Raw genomic sequence first — 21,735 nt, forward strand, 5'->3', positions numbered from 1 at the left:
TCGGGGCATATAAAAAATGAAACTTGGTTTATGTATTGCAAAAAGCATATGTTGTGGGTATAAAGCAGAGATTGACTTCTGAGAGCCTAGTCATAATTCCCCACCCCACCCCCGAATCTGGGTTTTCTTACAAGTAGCTGCTGGTGGAAAAAAAGTTGGTTGCAGGTAAAGTCTGTCTGAAAGGTATTTTGGTTAGTAATTTAGCCCAAAGTGGAAGGAATACATTCATTCTAAAATGGTTTTAGAATTTTATTCATTAACCTGGGCACATGTTGCCTATTGCTATTGGTCAGTTGTAGTCCCAAAACATATGGAGGGCTGAGTTTGCCTATGCCTGCTATAGGTGCTCCTATAACACCAGCTTGGGGGTAATGGTTGGCTGATCCATTTTCCTTTTCCAGAGGTTTATTAAGAGCAAACGAGAGAAGCCACAAGGGCCATTTGGATTTTGGTGCAGACCATCCTAATAGGCCCAGCAGAGTTTAGAAAGCTCAGTAGACCTACTACCGTGTAGTCGCCTGTCCGCAACAACAGAACTGCTTTAAGTTGTCCTACTCACCAACCACCACCATCCCATTCAACAGCCACCCAGAGCTGTATGAGTGTCCCACTGTTGTCACGCAAACCACAAAAGTGAACCACGTCTAACGGAAATGTCTCAATGTGAATGTTGGAAGTACTACGACATACCGAAGTTTAGGGAACTCAAAGGTCAATCCAACTAATTTAGGCAGAAAGGTTGTTGTGTGCTAGATGGCTAGTGGCCCAAGTGTGATGATCCTAGCCCAGGCATCCCCAACCTTCGGCCCTCCAGATGTTTTGGACTACAATTCCCAACATCCCTGACCACTGGTCCTGTTAGCTAGGGATCATGGGAGTTGTAGGCCAAAACATCTGGAGGGCTGCAGGTTAGGGATGCCCATCCTAGCCAGTATGAGTACAGGCTTTCAGACTAACATAAGGGCTAGTTTCCTCCTCTGCCATCACTTTAAATGGAAACATGGAAAATTCAAGAAAGCATAAATGCTTCTATATTTTGAATATAAGCAGTATATACAATAGATGAAACAAATTAAAGGTAACTTAGAAGAAAACATTCTAGGATAGTGAATTTAAATTCATGATGAATAAAGGCTTGTTTGAAAGAGCAGACAACTGGTTTTGAGCAATAAAACCTTGCTTCCTTTCATCTATGGCAGGAAGGAAGAATGAACTGATCTAAGGTCACAAAGTTGCTACAAATACAGCTTAGATTCATTGCTTTCTCTGCACAGAAGAACTAACTTCCAGGCACACTGGTGAAGTCCTCCATTCTGTTCTAGAAAAATGTGGCAAACATTAATTTCATTAAAACGGTCAAAAGCTATTTCGAACACAGCTATTACTGCATATAAGTGAAATGACTGTGACAAGAAAAAGTGCTCATAAAGCAATTGGAACTTTAAAATGGAAGTTCTTGACAACTAAGGCTTGCACCCAATGTAACCTCTCCTTCCATCTCAGCACTATGATGGCTAGGACTCCCCCCACCCCACCCCTTGTATTTGCACACAGAAATGTCTATTTTGCAATGTGCACCACTGGCATGTAACCCATGGAGGGTTAAAACAACACTTGGAAGTGGTCCTTAGGTAGACACCACTACCCAAGAGTGTGGACCCTTAGACTATAGAGTGTGGACCCTAAAATGGCATTTGTTACCAAGAAGTGATTTGGGTGGGTGGGTGTCCTCCTCCATTCTAGCTTTTTAAAGGATCACTAACTAAAAAACCAGTATGCAGCAACATGCAACCATATTGCAATAGTTCTGTCCTCTCATTATTGGTTTGCATGTTTCTGTTCATTAAACATTTGAAATACATTAATGTTTTGAAATATTTTACTTTGTCATGAGAGAATGGGCCCTGTTCTCTCTCCCCCCCTCTGATTTCTACCATTGGACTGGGGGTTTTGTTTCTCATTTCTACACCATTGCTGCTGTGCAAATTCTCCCTGCATGGGATACTTCACACACCACTTTCAAGGAAGTGCCAGGTGTGCTGTAAATTCTCTTTCAGAGAAATGTAACATTAGGGGAGAGTTAAAAGCAAGCAAGTATTTGACAGCCTTACTTTATATCTTGTTAATGAGGTGGCACATGGTATGGAACAAGTTTACATTGGGATAGAACTACCACTGTCTTCTAGATGTTGACATGCTATTGGTCTATATAATTGCATTCTGATGCTTGACATTTATTTGAACAGTGGCACTTAGCATATAAATTTGTCGTTTGTCGTTTTAACTGCCCCACAGCACACTAATGACTGCAGAAACCCTGTGCATGTATGTCATTTTGCAGATGTCTCCGTGTGCACCATTATACTGCATCTCATCGGCCATTAAAAATCAGTTCCTTCTTGTCATAGGCCACTGGAAGAGGACTCATCCCCATTATCTTACGACTGCTAAGTTTTAAGCTTATATTGAAGGTCTTTGTACATGGAGAATATTGGGTTGATGGGCAGTTTAAACTGCTCTCTTCAAGTCCAAATCCCCTAAGCAAATTTCAGAAGTTTGCAGCTATTCAGTGTTAACCAAGGTAGGCAAGGATGCCATATCACAGAACAACCAGTGCCTTCTCTGTAAGGTTGCAAAATAAGGCCAAGATCTCATTTCAACAACAAATCATTTAACTGCCATGTTGTGGAAGAAGGGAACACAAAAGCAGTCACATATGTCTGATAATAGGAGTTAAACTCTTTATTCCATTCAGAGGCATCTGGCAAGTGAAGCTGCATTGGGGGCACATTACAGAGGAGAAATGATCAATACTTTTGTAAATACTGAAGTCATTTACAGAATCACTTCCTACCTATTTCCAAGTACTCCAAATTACCAAGTCTCAATTGAAAGTAAAAGACATGATTTTACCATTCTAAAGCCTAGAAGTTTAAGAAAAATTACAATATTTAAACCAGCAGATGTAAATGCAGCACTTATTTTGCAAAATAAAACTGTTATGGAAAAACAAGTCAATCTTTCCCCAATATTAAGAAAATGATATTGAATTCAGACAACAAAAATTCACACTATGACCTTCTCTCAATTCTTCAGTAATTGTAAATTCATTGTAAGAAAAGTCTCCTAAAGATTAGGTTAAGTACTGTCCAAAATAGAAAAGAAACTTTCATTTTTCCCTTCTGCTAAACTACAACAAAGATTTGTGGTTTTTAAACCAATTAGTAAAGAAAAGATCCAGTAAAAAAAAAAGAGAGAGAGATCATTTTTCAAAAGTTATCTAACCTGTACAACAACGATCTTTGGGAAAATGATCTATTCTATGAAGAAATGCCTCTATTTTAATATCAATCTAAGAGGTAGATCAACAAAATGGTGAAACAAACTTTTTTTTTGTTTTTGCTAATTGTGCCCCTCAACTCAGTGCAGCGTAGCAGTTCCAATCCTCTCATGCACAGAAACATCACAAACAAAAGGGTCCGAGGTAATAGCAAGGCTCGTGTACACGGGCAGGCGCGTACGCACACAGCAGTCTTTATGCACCATGTGTTGCCACATTGTTAAAACTGAGGTAGACTGAAGTTTATTGTAGAAACTCGAATGCATATTACCACAATCATGATTCAAATTACATTCTGAAATCAAAAATAAATTTGGTAAATTTCCTGCGATCCCTGCCTTTTGATAAGTTTTCTTCCTCCTTTTTTGTGGTCAGTTGCAGAATGTGCATAAATCTTGCTGTTATCTTATTTCATTAGCCAAGCCTGAGGTTGTATTCTTTTTATTTTATTTTATTTTTTAAAAAACCTTCGAAGTGGCTTAGTGTGGCCCTTAGTATCGGCTGGATATGTAAACTTAGCCTTTCAATACCTTTAAATGAGATCAAACAGCGTTCGATTCCTCCTCCCCCCACCCAATATTATGGTAACTGAAAATGGTATGGAGCTATCTGCTGGAGCTGCAGAGAATCCACACCTCTAAACTGCTCCAGCAGATAAAGAATCCTACCAAACTGAAGATGAAGCTTGCTCTCTGAAACAGAACTGGCAAAGTACAAATGGGCTGCAAATGTTTAGGTGTAGCATTAGTAGGTAGGTTGTGATGGTCAAAGGCACAAAGGGTTCATGCATTCAATCAAGTACAAAAAGGAAAAAAAACGTCCAGTCTCCAAAAGACCTTCTAAAATTTACCCCCAAGCCCCAGCCTCTTGCCATCACTTCCTTGTTCTGTTCCCAACAAAAGTACCATCAAAAACTTTTTCATCCCATCGTAAAAGAAAAAATAATGGCATTGCTGCTATCAGAATGTTGGCATTTGTTTAAGTATCGTTTGAACATTTGCTGATTCCCTACCCACCCCCACCCCAAATGATTGTGTTGACACCCTCAGATATAATCAGAATCTATTTTTCCATCTCACTCCTGTCAGCCAGCAGTTAGAAGCAATCTACTATATTTCTTTCCCTTCCCCCGCTCAATAAACTCTGTAGTGCTCCTGACTATTGGCTGATCAAATTTTTCTTTTTTTAAAAAAATAAAATGCTTAAGAACTATTAGCTTTATAAAGTATACAAAATACCAAAAAGAAAAAAAAGGAAAAAAGAAGAAGCAAAAAAGGAACAATTTCTTAATTGAGGTATTAAATGCCTGAGGTAGTTTAGTAAAATGCATATTTATCTTTTCATGCCCTGGCCAACATCAATGAACATTTCCCTTAGTTTATACATGGCAGTGTTATGTAAAAATGCAACCAAATGTTTAAAAGAAATGCCACTTGGTTAACATTGGGAGTAACACGTAACCTCGTCAATGCCCTTGTTCTAAACCCCGCCCTCCCTCCCCAAACCCCACCCTCCAATTGTCTTTTCTTCTTTTACAAATGGACCTAGAAGAGCAATGCCTTTTCTTGTTAAATCAGTGAACTCAAAAGAGAAAGCTTCATTAAACCAAGTTCTAAAATTGCTGGGGAATAGCAAGAACAGTAAAAGAAGACTAACAAGTTTATGTTAAACTGTGAGGAATAGAACAAAAGGGAAGTGAAGGGGTCCTTAAGTTTAAAGCTGGGTTTCAAAAGTAAGAGAGCCTAAAGAATACATTCTCAGAGACAGCATGCCAACTTTGGCCTGGTCCTCAAACAAGTGACTGGCTTTGTGAAACATCTGCATATCATTCCAACAGGTGCCCAGAACCTGTCCGTTACAGTCTCTCTTTGGTCTGGCATCTGTCTCCGAAGGGTCTTTTCCTAAACCTTTATTTCCGTCTCTGCTGTGGCTGTCCACTTTGCGCTGTCTTTTGTTGTTGCTGCTGCCTTCTTACCTGAGCCAGAATTTCCTGAATTTTTCGCTGGGCAAGCTGCAGAGAGTTAACAAAATTCCAACCATCACCTGTCATGTTAGGTTGACTTTCATACTGCTTGCTTTCTCATCTCTTTCTCTCCCCCCCCCATTATGTTATTCACATGCATTTGTGACTGTAAATACCTTCAAAATAAAGACTGCAATTATAAATGTGCACAGCAGATAGCACATTTGGTCCCTGAAAAATGCTGCTACAGTGATTAAACCATTAAAATGTTCTCTCTCAACAGCAAATTAAATATACCAGTACATATATAAAACCAGCCACATAAAAATCATTAACTTATACAGAACCAAATGTGTAAAAATGAGTTTTTGCTGCTCACCAAAAGACAGGAGCAAGGGGACAGGAGAGAATCCCACAATTTAAAATAATCCAGTATTTACTGATAGTTGAACTAGTAACAATACTTCCCCCTTGTTTTCTTGTCAGGACTACAAAGATAATGGTGACATTTCAGTGGGTTCAAGGGGGAATTTCATGCCAGCTCATTTTTAACTAAATTTCTATTCTCGTCTTTGGGGTACATCACTGAAAAAAATCAAAGGTCTCTGTTTACACCTACCTGGCATGCATAGAAATGGCCAGTAATTTTCACAACCACCTGATCATTTTCATCTGGTGTCTGGTCGCGGGGAACTACAACTTCGGCACTTGTCAAATTCTGAAGCTCATTTACCTGTGTAAAACAAATTGTACTATCACTGCACTGCTGTGCCATGTTTTATAATATAAATTTGGGTTGTTGTTTTTTAAAAAAGTAATTGGTTTATTAGTCAACTTTTCGTCAGCTACTTGCCGTTTTGCCTCCTTTACCAATAACTCTACCAGCAGCATAGGACGGCACTTTTATATGAGCTTCAAGTTTCACTTCTTCCTTAGGTCCAAAGAAATTTTCTTCCTTAAGTTTCCCATAGATTCTTCCTTGGGCCTTTAAAATAAAATATATGCCAATCAAATCAGTCTGCCACTAAATTCTGCCCTACATACCAACCCCATGAAGCTACAGAAAAGATTACGTTTCCTTTCTAATTCCATGTTATCAGCAATAGGGATAATGGTAGAAACAAATCTGAAAATTATGTTCAAAAAAATTAAATTACAGTTTTGATAAATTCATACAATCATTTTACATTTTGGCACCTGACACAAATGACATCAGAATGAGAATGTACAAGCTTCTGGTGGTGACTAGAAGAGGGCGGAAGTAACTATTAGGAGAAAGAAAAAGAAAACCCCTAAACCACACCAGGAGCATTGAATTTGCAGTTATGGAAGCACAGTGCAGAGAGACATGGAAGCACTGTTTCTGCGAAGGAGCAATTTGAACTGAGGACTGCAAATAACACTACCATGATTTTGCTGATTGGCTGCATTTAAAACAGTCGCCACATTGTTTCTTCTACCTACATTTAAAAATGTTGACAGGTATATGCTTTTATGCTTAACACGATGGCAGAAAGTGAGGAGGAATTAAAGAACCCTTTAATGAGGGTGAAAGAGGAGAGCGCAAAATATGGTCTGAAGCTCAACATCAAAAAAACTAAGATCATGGCCACTGATCCCATCACCTCCTGGCAAATAGAAGGGGAAGAAATGGAGGCAGTGAGAGATTTTACTTTCTTGGGCTCCATGATCACTGCAGATGGTGACTGCAGTCATGAAATTAAAAGACACCTGCTTCTTGGAAGAAAAGCAATGACAAACCTAGACAGCATCTTAAAAAGCAGAGACATCACCTTGCCGACAAAGGTCCGTATAGTTAAAGCTATGGTTTTCCCAGTAGTGATGTATGGAAGTGAGAGCTGGACCATAAAGAAGGCTGATCGCAGAAGGATTCATGCTTTTGAATTATGGTGCTGGAGGAGACTCTTGAGAGTCCCATGGACTGCAAGAAGATCAAACCGATCCATTCTTAAGGAAATCAGCCCTGAGTGCTCACTGGAAGGACAGATCCTGAAGCTGAGGCTCCAATACTTTGGCCACCTCATGAGAAAAGAAGACTCCCTGGAAAAGACCCTGATGTTGGGAAAGATTGAGGGCACAAGGAGAAGGGGACAACAGGACGAGATGGTTGGACAGTGTTCTCGAAGCTATGAACATGAAATTGACCAAGCTGCGGGAGGCAGTGGAAGACAGGAGTGCCTGGTGTGCTCTGGTCTATGGGGTCACGAAGAGTTGGACAGGACTAAACGACTAAACAGCAAATGGAACATCACACATAAGTAACTTACTCAATTAACGAGGCAGAAGGATTTTCACCTTCTCTTGACTATGCATGTTTTGTCTTAAAACTATTAATGAAAGTCAAGCTAGCAGAAGAGCCAGATAGTTGCTGAACACTGTACCTTGAACTGTGCCTCTGGTGGTCCAGTGATTATCACCATTCTCAGCTTTGCATCTGGTCCTTCGGCAGGTGCAATCTAGAAAAGAAGTGACAGATTAGGAACTTATTGGATGCCCTCTCCTCATTATTCAATGAGATGAATAATAGGGTGGTGTTGTTTTTAAATGAAAACCACCACCATCCTGCTGTTCCAGTACAAATGCACTGGCAACATTAAGCATGGATATTAGTGTTAATGTTTTCCTACAAATTGTGAACCCTTATATGAGGGTACAAATCCACTGGTGATTGCTTTTAAAAAGGAAAATAATGTGCTCCTGATGTCAGTCAATCTTACTACTCCATCCATGTATTTGTGATTATAGGCTAAGCCATATCACTTTCCTAGAAAATGGAGCTGGAGAAAGCTGAGAGGTAAGATCATGGAAAATTTCAGTAGTGCCAGCAGAACTGGGGGGTGGAGCAGGAAGAGAGAGACAGGGAGAATGATGTAGGAAGAGGTAAGATCACTAGTCAGATACACTGTATGACACAATCACTGAAAAAATCCTTTGAACAGTAACAGAGAAAAATTCTAACCAATAACCTCTTATCCCCACTTCAAAACAAGAAAGGTGAATGCAAGTCCTACCCACATACCCTCTGCTATGTTGGATCAACCATCAAGGCAGGCTCACGATTGTTGATAATGAACTGTATTTATAGCACAATCCTATACTTGCCCATGCAAAAGTAAACTCCACTGATTTCAACAAGGCTTACACCCAGGTAATAAGGGTTGCAGCCTTAATTCTAGAGAGTGGCTTTTCCAAACTGTAATCACCTCACAGGCGAGCTATACGCTCATCTTATTTTGAACTAAAAACATTTGAAGCAACATGAGAAGCACAACAGTTAAATTGCTTTCATGTTTGTTAACTAAAATCTCATTTTCAGCTCTGTACATTATGGCAAAATAAGCTCCAATTAAAAAACATGGCCCAAAGGTCTAAACCATCTTAAAGAACAAAAAGTCAAGCCCACCAAGGTGGCAGGTTTTTTTTAACAGCTTATATTTCACCCCTCAAAGAACTTCTAGAAACATGTTTGCAATTATCTTGTCTCTGAAGCAGAGAGTACCATTTACTGCTTTACAGTCAAAGCAGGGTGTCTAAGGTAGACGCAGGAACAGAGCAAACTTGCAGAAACTTGCTGACAGTTATAAAGATTGGAGATATTCGAAGTTGATCAGTTTAATATTACCTTAATAGATGCACCTGCAAAACGAGAAAGTTGTTTGATGTGTTGCCCCTGCTTGCCAATAATGGCACCCACTGCCAAGGCTGGGATGAACAGATGAACAGTCTCAGACTCTGGCTGTTGCTGGAATAGGTAAGTGGGGGGAAAGGTCAGGCAATGAACCATCTGAACGGTAGCAATCAAGCTGTAGTTGCCAACTGAAAGCAAACAGATACGCCTTATTTCCAACCACCATGTGTGGCTGAGTAGCTGTTTTCTAACAACGAAGAAATTCATTCTACTTGAAATATTAAATCCACCAGATTTCTAAATATGCAACTCTAGATTTTTGTGTTTTAAGAACTACTCAAAAGAGGTTTGGAACAAACATAACGTAGCAAAAAAATTTGCATTACATGATCAGTGGCAAACTTTAAGGTTACAACCAGATGTCAAGGAAATAAACTACTATCTGACTTTTAGAAGACATCTGAAAGCAGCCCTATATAGGAAAGTTTTTAATGTCTGATATTTTACTCTGATGTTTAAATTTATTGGAAGCTGCCCAAAGTAGCTGGGGCAACCCTGTCAGTAGTGTGGCGTATAAATAAAAATGTTTTATTATTACTAATGAAGTCTCTTGCGTGCAGCACCTGGATTCTATTGGCAGCAATCCCATAACATTAAAAAAGGACTTTAACTTCATTGTTGTGTATCTGTCTATCTTTTGTTTTGTTTAGTCGTGTCCGACTCTTTGTGATCCCATGGACTGATTTATAAGGAATAACTGGTTGATTAAGGTGTTCTGCTATTTAATACACAATGATTTACAATGTCTGAATATTAGGTTGACATATTTCTGTCAATACACAATTCCATTATTACCTCTATTGAAAAGCCATATGTAGCACAAAACAAATTGTTTTTTCAGTCATTTATTGTAAGAGATATCCCTCTGCACTCAGTTACTATGTCCAATACATCCTGAAGTAATCTTATAAAATGAGTTCATTATCTTTACTGAAGTCAGATTATGCAGACGTATTATGCTTCAGCTATATTTAAAAACAGAAAACCAAAGCACACAAAGAAAATCCAGGGAACAAAACCAAACACAAGCTTCTTGGTGGTGACAGAACTTAGAGCACTAGCGTAAACACATATAAAATAATCAGTTATGTTAAACATAGCTAAAACAATTTCACAATTTGTTAGCTCCAAAGGTTCCTGTGGAGGAATAAAAGCTTTGGATCAAACACCACATGTTTCCCTGTCATATATGTCACCATATGCATACTTATACACTAGTAGAAACTCTTTGGTCTAAGCTCCTCCAATAGCCAATTCTGATGGTGAGTGCAAATAGGACTGGAGCAAAAAGGAGACAACTGCTGGGGGCAGGGAAGAAGAACTATCACAATAGGCCCAGACCACCCATTAATAGCTCAGCTTGTTTGATATCATGTGATGTTGCCTGTCATTGTAAAAGAAAAGCTCCTGGAGAGATTACAGTGCGGACTAGGATGCCTTCCAGGACATGCAAATTTCTAGATGCCTAAGCCACAGTTAATACTTGTCTGCACAGCATTTTGAGTGGCAACATGAACACTGTCCTGAAAATCACCCCTCTTTTGAGTGACCATTTGTGCACCCAGGGTGATTTCTGGGTTAACATTTCTCAGAGGTTTTCAGGATGGTGGTGGCTTTCCTTAAAAATACCTTCTAGGGCTAAGATGGGGATGGTTTATATTATTTATATATATATTTATATTTAAACAAGATGGGGCATTTGTATCTCCTCTTTTTAAAGAAAAATATCACACACCATCTCCTTCCAAGCCTCTGCGATGTACTCCACTTCTAGAATTCCAGGTCCAGAATTTCCATGGAATCATGACCCAGAAGTGGAATGTGGTTTGGACGGAGCTGGCATGCAACACTTTTTTTAAGCAGGGGGGTGGGGAAAAGCTTCCTCCCTTGTCTCAGTAATTACTAGGGCAAGCTACACCTAACACCTCAAAACTTTCGAAAATTTCCCCCTTTCCCCCTTTATTTTGGCACATTTCTATTTTGTCCCTCATTCCCATGAATGGACAAAATCAGATACTGCATAGTTCTAGACAACATCTTTAGATGGCTCCCTCTTCTGCCTCACTCCAGTTTTCTTCTTTTCTTAAATGTGCCTGTCATCTTTTGGCAAGCTCACTAGAACACAGTCTAGCTGGAACCTGCCTCTTATGTCAAAGGCAGAAGTTGTTTTGGGAGTGAGCGCTGAGACTTTGCCTCCTATGGTATGAAATTGGAGACTCCCTTTCCAGCCCAGAGGACGGGCCCTCTTCCCATGCCGGTTGCTGTCCTCCCATCAAAGCGGCTTTAGAAAGGATGTCTTTGGGGAATAAACTTAATGCCCCAATTAGCTTCTCTTCTGTACTGCCAATGATACTAGTAGTTTCATCCCTTTCTGTTACCTCACACCACCATGTAGTGTGCTCTAACGTAACTTTTGAGGTGTTTTAATTATTTCACTGTACACCAACAACAGATGTACGGAAGAACACAGGACTTCTCACTGCATCGTTTATCTTCCCTCCTCTATTATAGAATCCATGTTGCTGTTGCATTAACGTTTCAATTAAGTGGCCTAATAAATAAATAAATATGTTGCTCTTATAATATCTGAATTTTCTTGTTTCTAGTGTATTTTGGATTATGTAAGCTGACAGTTGGAACAGTTATGCCCTAAAAGGCAGCCTATAATCACATGTATGTGCTATTTATAAAAATATTAGTATATCGCTATATCATAAAGCTATATAAAAGTGGTTTACAACAGTAAAAACAAAACTACAGTAAAAGTTAAAAACTCAAAAATAAATATCAGTAAACCACGGTGGTAGGATGTACTCTTAATTGCCTGCAAAGGCATGTCAGAATAGAAAAGTTTTCAGCAGGCATTTGAAAGTTGGCACAGAAGGCACCTGCTGAATCTCTATTGGCAGAGTATTTCACAGGACTAGGCTGATGACATTAAAGGCTCGGTTTCTCATTATCAAATGAACCTCACCAAGTCGGGGAAAGACCACTGACACTCCTGCAGATGATCTCAGTGATCCAGCTGGGATATCAGGGTTCTGGCAGTCCCTGAGCTACCCTGGTCCTAAGTTTATCAGAGCTTTGTAAATTAATACAGGAAGTTTTAACAATTGTGTCACATTTTCTTGACCAGAAGCTCCCATCAGCAATCTGGTTGTTGCATTCTGCACCAGCTGGAACTTACAAACCAGCCCCACATAGAGTGCATTAAAGTAATCCAGCCTTCAGATTACCAACACCTGGACTAAAGTGGTCAGGCTGGTGGTATGAAGCTGGTAAAAGGCACTCCTAGCCAAAGAGGACCCTGAGGCCCCTAGTGAGAAAGATGTACCCAGGAGTACCTGAAAGTGATGCACTGATTCCTTCAGAAGGAATGCAACCCCATTCACAAGGGGCAGATTGCCAATTTCCCAAACATGCAAATGTGTCAATGCTGTCCAAAGACTTGGCTTATTCTGTTAATGGTGTTTCAGTTATTCACTTCCCCTTACTACCCCCCTCTTACATTGAATTTACACATTACTTAATACATTGCACACTAGAGGGATGTGCAGTCCTGTATCACTTGCCTTGCTTACCAAGATGTATAGGGAAAGGAATCACATAGACCAACCTCAGGATTCAACAGTAATGTCTGATCCATGGGGGACATGGCTCGGCATGCCCTTATCATGCAAAAATACAAAAGGTGAGTCACCTGCATATGATGTCTGTGACAATAATTTTCATTCCTTGTTTGTATACTGCTCAATGGAATCTTGGATCAGAAGACATGGTGAGGTACAACCTAGCTCCCTGTTACAATCTAACGATAAACCCCATTCTCACCTATAGGTACCAGTGATTCAAAACATGAAGAACTATAACCAAGTGCCTGCAATAAAGGAAGATATATAATTACCCCAAATGGAGGATATGAAGAGGCAGCAGCAGCTGAAGCAACACCTACTGTGGGAGGTGGTATCCCTGAAGAAGAAGGTGGGAAGAGACCCAAGGCATTCAGATTTAATCCTGGAATTAAATGTGCTTGAAGCTGCAATGATACAGGAGATGATTAGCCACTCTTGTGCACATTCCACAATTTGCTCTTGTTCAAATTTCAAAATGTTTTAACTTCGAGACATTCAACTTGGCAAACAACAAGTGTCAAAATCCTGTATCATTTTCTAAATGCTCAGTGTGAAGTAGGGCAGATGTCACTATTCTGCTAGAAGCAATTGTACTTTGACTCTATGAACCACTGTGTTAGCCAAATAAAGAGGTTTAAATAAAATGCATCTTATGGTGCTATGGCAGTATTGCAAGTCAGATTCAGCAATCACTGTGAAATGCATGCAGCACAGCCAGTAACAAACTCATAATCGTTCAACAAATGTAATGAAACATTTTCCAGAAGCACCCTACAACAGGGATGGGGAAATGGTGGCCCCATACTGTTGGACTCTGACACTCATCAACCCAAGCAAATGCAGCAAATGGCCAGGGATGATGGGTTTGGTGTGTGTGTACTGAACTAGACTGGTTTTCCATCTGAAGGGACAAACATATGCATCAGTCTCTCTCTATGAAGCTGATGGTTGGGTATCAACCTGCATGCGTTCCCTCCGCTGAAGTAAAAAAAGATACAATATATTTATTGGGAGGAAATCAAATAAATGACTAACTTACCCGCCTCCCAACCCCCAAATTAGAAATCAACTTACATTCATAGCAGCTATATCATTTTCATACGACTCCCTGATTTTCTTCATTATTTCTTCCTCAGCCTTGGCACATGTTTCAATACTGCCTTTAACTGTAATGGTCCTTTCTGGATTATAGAGCGTCAAGTCCTGTAATCTACAAAGCAGAAAGCAGTCAACTGCTATGCATGTAATGGTTTGTATTTAAAGCTGAAACAGAAAGTAATTATACCTTGAAAACTTCAGAAATGCACTCTGTGGAATGTGCACGACCTAATTATCCTAGCTGCTGAAACCCCAGGGAGAGGTAGTTCCTGAAACTGTTGCTTGTGGGATCCCATGGCCAAGACTGCTTGCAAGCCAGCCCTCCTTCAGACATTATAGCTGGGTCTTACCAAACTACTAGTTGTTGGAGCAGGCACAGCCTCCTTCAAGAACCACATTTGGCCAGAGCAACACGCCAAGTGAGCAGAACTAGGTGGCTCAAGGAAGGAGACTTCTCCTGTGGGAATAATCTGCCTGCCTACTTTTCTATACAGTGGTACCTCGGGTTACATACACTTCAGGTTACATACGCTTCAGGTTACAGACTCCGCTAACCCAGAAATAGTGTTTCAGGTTAAGAACTTTGCTTCAGGATAAGAACAGAAATTGGGCTCCGGTGGCACGGCGGCAGCAGAAGGCCCCATTAGCTAAAGTGGTGCTTCAGGTTAAGAACAGTTTCAGGTTAAGAACGGACCTCCAGAACGAATTAAGTACTTAATCCAAGGTACCACTGTACTTGCTCTGCTGAGGTGTCTCTAATAAGGCAGCAAAACATACATACATACATACATACATACATACATACATACAAACAAAAAACCACCCATGGATTGCAAGCAGGTATACTGTTTAGATTTAAAGGGGCACTTTCCCCATCTCCACTCAGAAAACAATTGAAAAAGGCACTCCTGTCTATTCCCTTCCTTGAATGTCAGCCAAAGAAAATGGAGCTTAAATAACAGTTAAATGGTTGAAAGGAGGATGAAAGTGTGTATTTTTGTTTCGAGGGGGTAGAAATGAAATGGCAGATGCAACAAAATGGTGGTGGAAATGGGCACTGAAATGGTGGGTGGACACCAGGAAGAAAAGTATAACACTATTACACACACATCACAGACAAAGCTGAGGCAGACAGAGGAAGAAAACACAAGTTGAAACGATGGAGGCACAAGATAGAAAGTACGTTGAGAATAACTAGTCCGAGGAGAACATACATGAGGCAACAGCAACCATGACTGAATTCAATGGAGGCAGGAAGCAAATCGCAGAATCAACCTACTTCCAAAGCATTTGTTCCTGCCTTGACCATAAGGTGGAGTCTGGCTAGCCAAAGAGAAATAGCAGAGCCAAGAATCCTTCTAGCCCCAGGAGGCGAGGAAGGAGTCCAAGCTTTCAGTCTTTGCTAGTTTAAAGATACCCATATGTACGCTAAATGACAATCACTTCTCAAATCAGTTTACTGTTTAGCGAAGAACACATTGTTGCATACAAGTACATCAAACACACAACATAATTTGTTGTGATTTGTGTCTTAGTGTTGCACAATGATTTGCATTTTTGTTTAAGATATATGTGTTGAATTCAATTTGCTACAGATGAAAAGGACTTCACAGTTCATTTCATTTGCATTGCTACCAGCCATAAACTTGGCAAACAACAACAAAAATCCAACAAAACGTATATAGTTCAGACAGAAATGAAATGTATCTAATTTATAAACATTTGTTAACAATCTTCGACCACAAGACACCAAGATAAAACTACCTTTCCTGTCCTATAAAGCAAAAGGCTCCAAATCACATCACCTGGCACCCCATTTTCCCAAGCGTATTGTCAATTATTCAAACAGAACTGACCCAAGGGATATTTCAACTACAAGAGAAATTACAATAAATTTATAGGATGTGACCTGGTAAACTTTTGGTGGGTATTTCCCATAAAGCAGTGATGGCCAAACTTGGCCCTCCAGATGTTTTGGGACTACAATTCCCATCATCCCTGACCACTGGTCTTGTTAGATAGGGATGATGGGAGTTGTAGTCCCAAAAACAGCTGGAGGGCCTAGTTTGGCCATCACTGCCGTACAGCAAAAGCTTTAAGTTTCTAACAGAGTAGGAAAAACCCTGCCCGAAAAAAGTAAGGATCAGTAGTTGCTCTTGTTTGCTGATGCAATGGTCAAAATGCATTATTGCCTGACCTCCACAGAAGCAGGGCTTTAAAGCAATTACAGCAACCTTTCAAGACACTAGAATGGAGGACTGGACTCACTGAACAGTGCTGCTTCTCTCCAGAGACAAGAAGTCCTATGAAAATATTTCTTGTATCAACTAGCATCTCCCAAAAGGAAAACATGGGAGAAAAATGTGGAGAGAACAGTGGGGACAAAAGAAGTGTTCTCCCCAAAGACTCTTGGGGAAGGCTGGCTTGAGCTCTAGGTGGTCCCGCAGTTAAGGAAATAGAACGGCAAACCAAAAGCCCCTAGCAGTCGCTGGGAAACGTTTCACAAGAACAACAAGCTAAGGTGAGTGATCAAGCTGCCCTTCTGTCTTCTGAAGGTATTCTGTTCTCTTTCCAAGGAGGATCCAAGTAAAGGCACCAGATCCAGATCACTCTACAAGCAGGCAAAACATGTGAATTGTTCTCCTAAGGACTGGGATAAAAGCAGGAGACACAAAGCCATTGAGAAACATAGAATATCCTACGTGAATGACAGGCAGATCGTCTATGTAGAAAACACAGAGATCTTGCAGAATTGACAAGAGACAGGGATTGTTTGATCCAAAGTCACTGCAGCCTGGAACAAAACTTTTGAGGATTGTCAGCTTCCAAGGACAATGGGCATATGGCCTGAGAGTGTCAGGTGCAACCTCCATGAAAGAAGTCTGTGGACAGTAAGCAAGGCAGAAAAAGGGACCCCACTTCTGCAAAACTGAAGATACTCCTTATTCATATTTTAGTAGCTGTCTAGTGTCAAGAGAACCAGTCCGTGGAGAAGGATGTTTAGAAGGCCCATGGATAACTTCCAATGGTCAGTAAGATTTTGTTGTATACCCTTCTCTCCAGGGGATACTACTATTGCCCCTTTGGGTCTCAACAGATCAGATCCCTGTTGGGGCTCTTGTACCATTCCTGTGAATTCCAAGACTCTTAAACACCTTTATTAAGACAGACCACAAGTTTTGAAACCCTATTTAAACAGTGGCCCTGGCCCCAAACTTATTTTGGACTAGATCTGGGGTGGTGGTTCCCAAGTCAGGTCAACCTGATGCCCTCTGGATCAGTGCCATGGGGCGGATTGGGGGCGGTGGTGGTTGTGCCTTAATAGATATTTTTTATGATAGTGTTTGTAGACAAGGGAACCCAAAGGACGTAACATACGAAATATGTAAAACATGCAAATAAAAATTACTATAAAACACACACACAAAAGGACGTAACATACTGAAGACAACTAGTAAGTAATTTCTATGCACAGCCAAATATATTTACTGGAATTAGCAATGCTTTCAACACAGGGACACTAGCTTTCAGGAAACCTCCCTGGTCATTAAACTAGTTCTGATAAAAACACCATTTAAAGTTGCCAGCTCATCATATGGCTTCCTAGAAAAGGTTTCATCCTATCCTCAGTAAAAAGTGGATTTGGTTGTTGATTTATGGATCTGTTAAATTTGTATTAGCTGTGGCTGAAACTTGGGGAGGAAGCTCTTAAAAAGTGATAGCACTTTTTAAAAACTAAGATATACCATTTAACAAGAATTGAATACTTACGGGGATATTGTGATCTTAGTGTCTGTGTCCTGCTCGATTTTCTTCAAATTCCTTCCTTCTTTGCCAATGAGGCGGCCAACAAAATTGTTATGTGCTAGTATCTTCAAGGGAATTTCTTCTGTACTGTAAGCAGTCCAGAGAATTGCATGAACTCAAGAGTCACATAATTCACTATCAGTAACAAATCAAAAAGTTGAGTCATTCTCCAATGACTCAGGGCTCAGACAGTTAACCATGTAATCAGGAGACTCTTAAACTGTCATGATAAATTCCTCTGTCAAGAAAAAACCTGCTTGATTTCCTCAAGTGTAATTAATTGTTCTGCTTAATCCATAGGAATAACTAATGGAAAAGGCTGTTTTACAGAAGGAACGTTTCTGCCATTTCCATGACCCTTGAGCGGGATTCCTTCACACCTATTAGACGCAGATTCCTTCCATCTCTGGGTAGAAAACAGAGCAGGCTGCATCTGTTACACTTCATGTATTCTCAATTACCAAAGAAAGCTCAGTCTTCTTTTCTACCCAACAGCCACAGGCATTCTTGGACACCAGTTTGAGGGTGGGGTGAGAGGAAGAGGAGAATGAGTTTGTCAACAGCCGTAATGGCATTTGCTGCTTTAGTTTCAACTCGATACAACATAGCTTAAGCAAGAACTCAGGTGCATTCCCCTCTTCCAGCTTACAAGTGAAGAAAAACAGGCATGAAGTGTGGGAAGAGAGAAGGCTGCCCTTCTCCCATAGGTTTCTTTCACAAAGGATATTTGTCTTTCATTTGCTGCATGTTAGGTTTGAATACCATAACAATTACTTCTGCTACTAGTAATCCGGCTTTTCAGACATTATTTACCTAACCTTTGCTAGGTGGCCTGGGAATGGCTCACTATGGAAGCCTGTATGTCTGGTTCAGGAGTATCATTCCTTACCATCAAATGTCAGGAATTTATCTGAAAAGTAAGCAACCACCCATCCTCTTACATTTTCTTTTAATTGCACAAAAAGGTGCTGAAAGGTGTAACAAACAAAAACCTCTTACTTTTCTGCTTCAGAATTGCTCACCAGTTGTCTTCTGCTATTTTATAATTATAAACATAGCACAAGAATCAAGACCTGACATTCCTATGGGTTCACTTTTCAGTTCCATTCTTACAAACTGTCAATTATCTACTTCAGACGGACTATTAAAAAACCCAATGACCTCTTAATAAAAGCATTCTTTACTCACAATTTAGTATCTTGCGCTTCCTTCTGCATTATCTCCATGATAATTTTACAAGCGGTTGAGCACCCTTCTGGAGTAGAATGGATCGTAATTGGTTTTTCAGCAGCCCCTGCATTTTCTTTACGATGAATATCAATTCTGCAAAGAAAGAAAAAGTAGTAAAAATTGTGCATTCAGTCTTGAGAGAGCAGTCTTGAGTTCTGCTTTGGTAGATAAAATTGCCTATGAACTTGGGGGCCTTGATACAGTTCAGGTTGCATGAACAGCTGATGGTTCCAGATGTGGATATGCATCCTCATTCATACCAAAAAAACCACATCTATCCTGTTCAGTGGGGCCCAGATGACTATTGTAATACAAAAAAGAGTGGCCATCCATCATCAGCTGTGCATGCATGCAAAAAACAATTTCTGTACACATTTCTTACAGCATCAGAACAATGGCAACTCTGAAGAAAGTCATTCTATTTAAAGTTTGAGTATCCAGCAAAATTCTGTAAAATGATATTCACTCACTACGTACAATAAAACTGGATAAAGCAACACATTGCTCAAACTGTTAACTTCATGGGCAGTTTAGTCAGTTCCACTAATATAGTATATTAAGGGACTGTCTACATCTTGTTATGCACTCCTATAAACCACTATCCTCAAGCTCTTTCTCTGTTGCAAGTGACAAGACAAGTCAAACTTTGGGCAGTTGCTTGTCATTCATTTCACTACTTCTACCACTGCTCTTCTACAAATCCTCCAATTCAGTTGAATGTCTTACTTAGAAGTTCTGAAATAACCCTAGAGCACTAACATGGCTGTATAAATTAAAGTCTGCACCGAGTTGAAATACAAAGTCTTGATTTCTTTGGATAGAATCCCTTGACTAAGTTTTAATGAGAATCTATTACAGATCCACACTGGCCCAGATAAGACACTGGACCTACCCTACAGGCTATATAACATCAATCTTATTTCACATACCGGTACAGTACTTCTTTTGACAGTTCTGTTTCACTTTCATTACCCGAGGCTTCAGCACTCATAGCATCAGTATGAAATATTCCCAATACTGATCTATTTTCTCAAATTTGGTAATATACCGTAAAGCAAAAGTTCACAACAATAGTACTGAGACATGCCTGGTCAGGAACAGAATCCTTGCTCACATGACCTGCTGATCCAACAGAAAAGAGTTCTTCTCTTCCTATATATTAAAGGTAAAGGTAAAGGTACCCCTGACCAACAGGTCCAGTCGTGACAGACTCTGGGGTTGCGTGCTCATCTCGCCCAAGAGGCCGGGAGCCGGCGCTTGTCCGAAGACAGCTTCCGGGTCACGTGGCCAGAGTGACGAAGCTGCAGCTGGCGAGCCAGCACCAGCGCAGCACACGGAAATGCCGTTTACCTTCCCACTGGAGAGCGGTCCCTATTTATCTACTTGCACTTTGGGGTGCTTTCGAACTGCTAGGTGGGCAGGACCTGGGACCGAACGACGGGAGCTCACCCCGTCGCGTGGGGATTCGAACCGCCGACCTTTCGATCAGCAAGTCCTAGGCACTGTGGTTTAACCCACAGCGCCACCCGCGGTCCCTTCCTATATATTACCACACCCCAATTGTTAAACTACAGTCATACCTTGGGTTAAATATGCTTCAGGTTGAGTGTTTTCAGGTTACGCTCTGCGGCAACGGAACACGTTACTTCCGGGTTTTGCCGCTCACACAGACACTCAAAATTATGTCACACGCATGTGCGGAAGTGGCGAAACACGACCCACGCAGAGGCGTGTTACGTTCTACTCAGGATGCAAATGGGGCTCCGGAACGGATCCCGTTCGCATCCAGAGGTACCACTGTATTGAACCATTTTGTTATCAAAACCTCAGCAACCATGAAATAAAAACACCCTAGAAAGATGTAATGGGACAACTTACTTTGACTGTGTCTGCTTTGTGATGTTCCTTATGGTGGCTCCTTCTTTTCCAATAATGGCTCCTACAAACTGGGTAGGAACCAGCATCCGTAGTGGAACATCAGACTGTGGTTTTTGCCTTGTACCTGCGCCAGGCGAACCTTGCCTGGGAGGACCCCTCTGCCCAAATCCACGTCTCCCCTGTGGATGCTGTTGAGGAGGTGGCTGTGCTGCCATTTCATCAGGAATATATGCAACTTTCAGTGAGTAGTTTTCAAGCTGGAATCCGTTCAGTTTTTCTATTGCTCTGTACAGGTTTGCAAGGAAGGGAAGATTTTGTAAGTGGGAGCTGGCAGAACAAGAAATCATTATGTTAGGCATTTTCGCTCACAAGTAACAGACCCATACCACAGAGATCATCATAGCCTTCCATTCCTACAGTTTTAAACTGTAAGCTTGTAGGGAGAGCTCTAGTATTTTATTCACCATCATGTAAAACATAATAATGCCCTTGAAACAAGAAACAAGCACTTGAACCATGAAACAGTATTTGTTTCTTTCATTATTTATTTAACAATCCTATGATTTCCCATACTGTGAAACAAGGACCTCAAATATCAGGACACCTGGGGTCAAGTGGCACAGCCTAATTGCCAAATCTCATAATTTGCACTATGGTTTATATTGGTTCTGCTAATTTTCACAAGCCCAATAAGCACACAAGCCTTTAAGTACTGGAGAACAATTCCTTCGGGAATCAATTCAGGCATGCTAATTAATGGAAGCCCCCCTCCCTCCTGCTCAAATACAGTTCTTTCTCTGTGGTTCCTACAGTTTTCGACCTCTGCTAAAATCTGTCACATTTACGTACGTGACAAGTGTGAGTTGCTTTCCCTACAACTGTAAAAAAGGCGTTAGAAGTAAACATTCCTGAACACAACTCCTTTACCATCACATTGTAAGTAACTATGGTAAAATTCTGAAGTAGTACTTAACCACCTCAGCAAATGAGTAAAATCCTCTTTGAAACATATGAGTGTGATCTGGTCTTCAGAAGAAGTAAGTTATAGAGATGAAAAAGAGGTTTCAGTTAGAAACTG

At 40.5% G+C, this 21,735-nt stretch overlaps 1 protein-coding gene across 4 annotated transcripts in view; it reads right to left on the minus strand.

The window, feature by feature from the left end:
* Nucleotides 1–2,717: 2,717 nt before the first annotated feature.
* The window catches only part of IGF2BP3 (insulin like growth factor 2 mRNA binding protein 3), a 71,235-nt gene continuing 52,217 nt past the window's right edge, over nucleotides 2,718–21,735 (minus strand). For 3 of the 4 annotated variants that reach the window (XM_053359505.1, XM_053359504.1, XM_053359507.1), the window contains exons 6-15: nucleotides 20,658–20,942; nucleotides 18,738–18,872; nucleotides 17,514–17,636; nucleotides 13,719–13,854; nucleotides 12,917–13,048; nucleotides 8,947–9,066; nucleotides 7,706–7,780; nucleotides 6,157–6,288; nucleotides 5,923–6,036; nucleotides 2,718–5,351 (exon numbers count right to left, since the gene is read on the minus strand). In XM_053359505.1, coding sequence (XP_053215480.1) covers nucleotides 5,250–5,351; nucleotides 5,923–6,036; nucleotides 6,157–6,288; nucleotides 7,706–7,780; nucleotides 8,947–9,066; nucleotides 12,917–13,048; nucleotides 13,719–13,854; nucleotides 17,514–17,636; nucleotides 18,738–18,872; nucleotides 20,658–20,942 — 1,354 coding nt within the window. In that variant the 3' untranslated portion in view covers nucleotides 2,718–5,249. The remainder of the gene's footprint in view (nucleotides 5,352–5,922; nucleotides 6,037–6,156; nucleotides 6,289–7,705; nucleotides 7,781–8,946; nucleotides 9,067–12,916; nucleotides 13,049–13,718; nucleotides 13,855–17,513; nucleotides 17,637–18,737; nucleotides 18,873–20,657; nucleotides 20,943–21,735) is intronic. The other variant, XM_053359506.1, reaches the window with a different exon arrangement.

This window comes from Podarcis raffonei, chromosome 12, assembly GCF_027172205.1.
Source record: "Podarcis raffonei isolate rPodRaf1 chromosome 12, rPodRaf1.pri, whole genome shotgun sequence".
Lineage (NCBI taxonomy): Eukaryota > Metazoa > Chordata > Lepidosauria > Squamata > Lacertidae > Podarcis > Podarcis raffonei.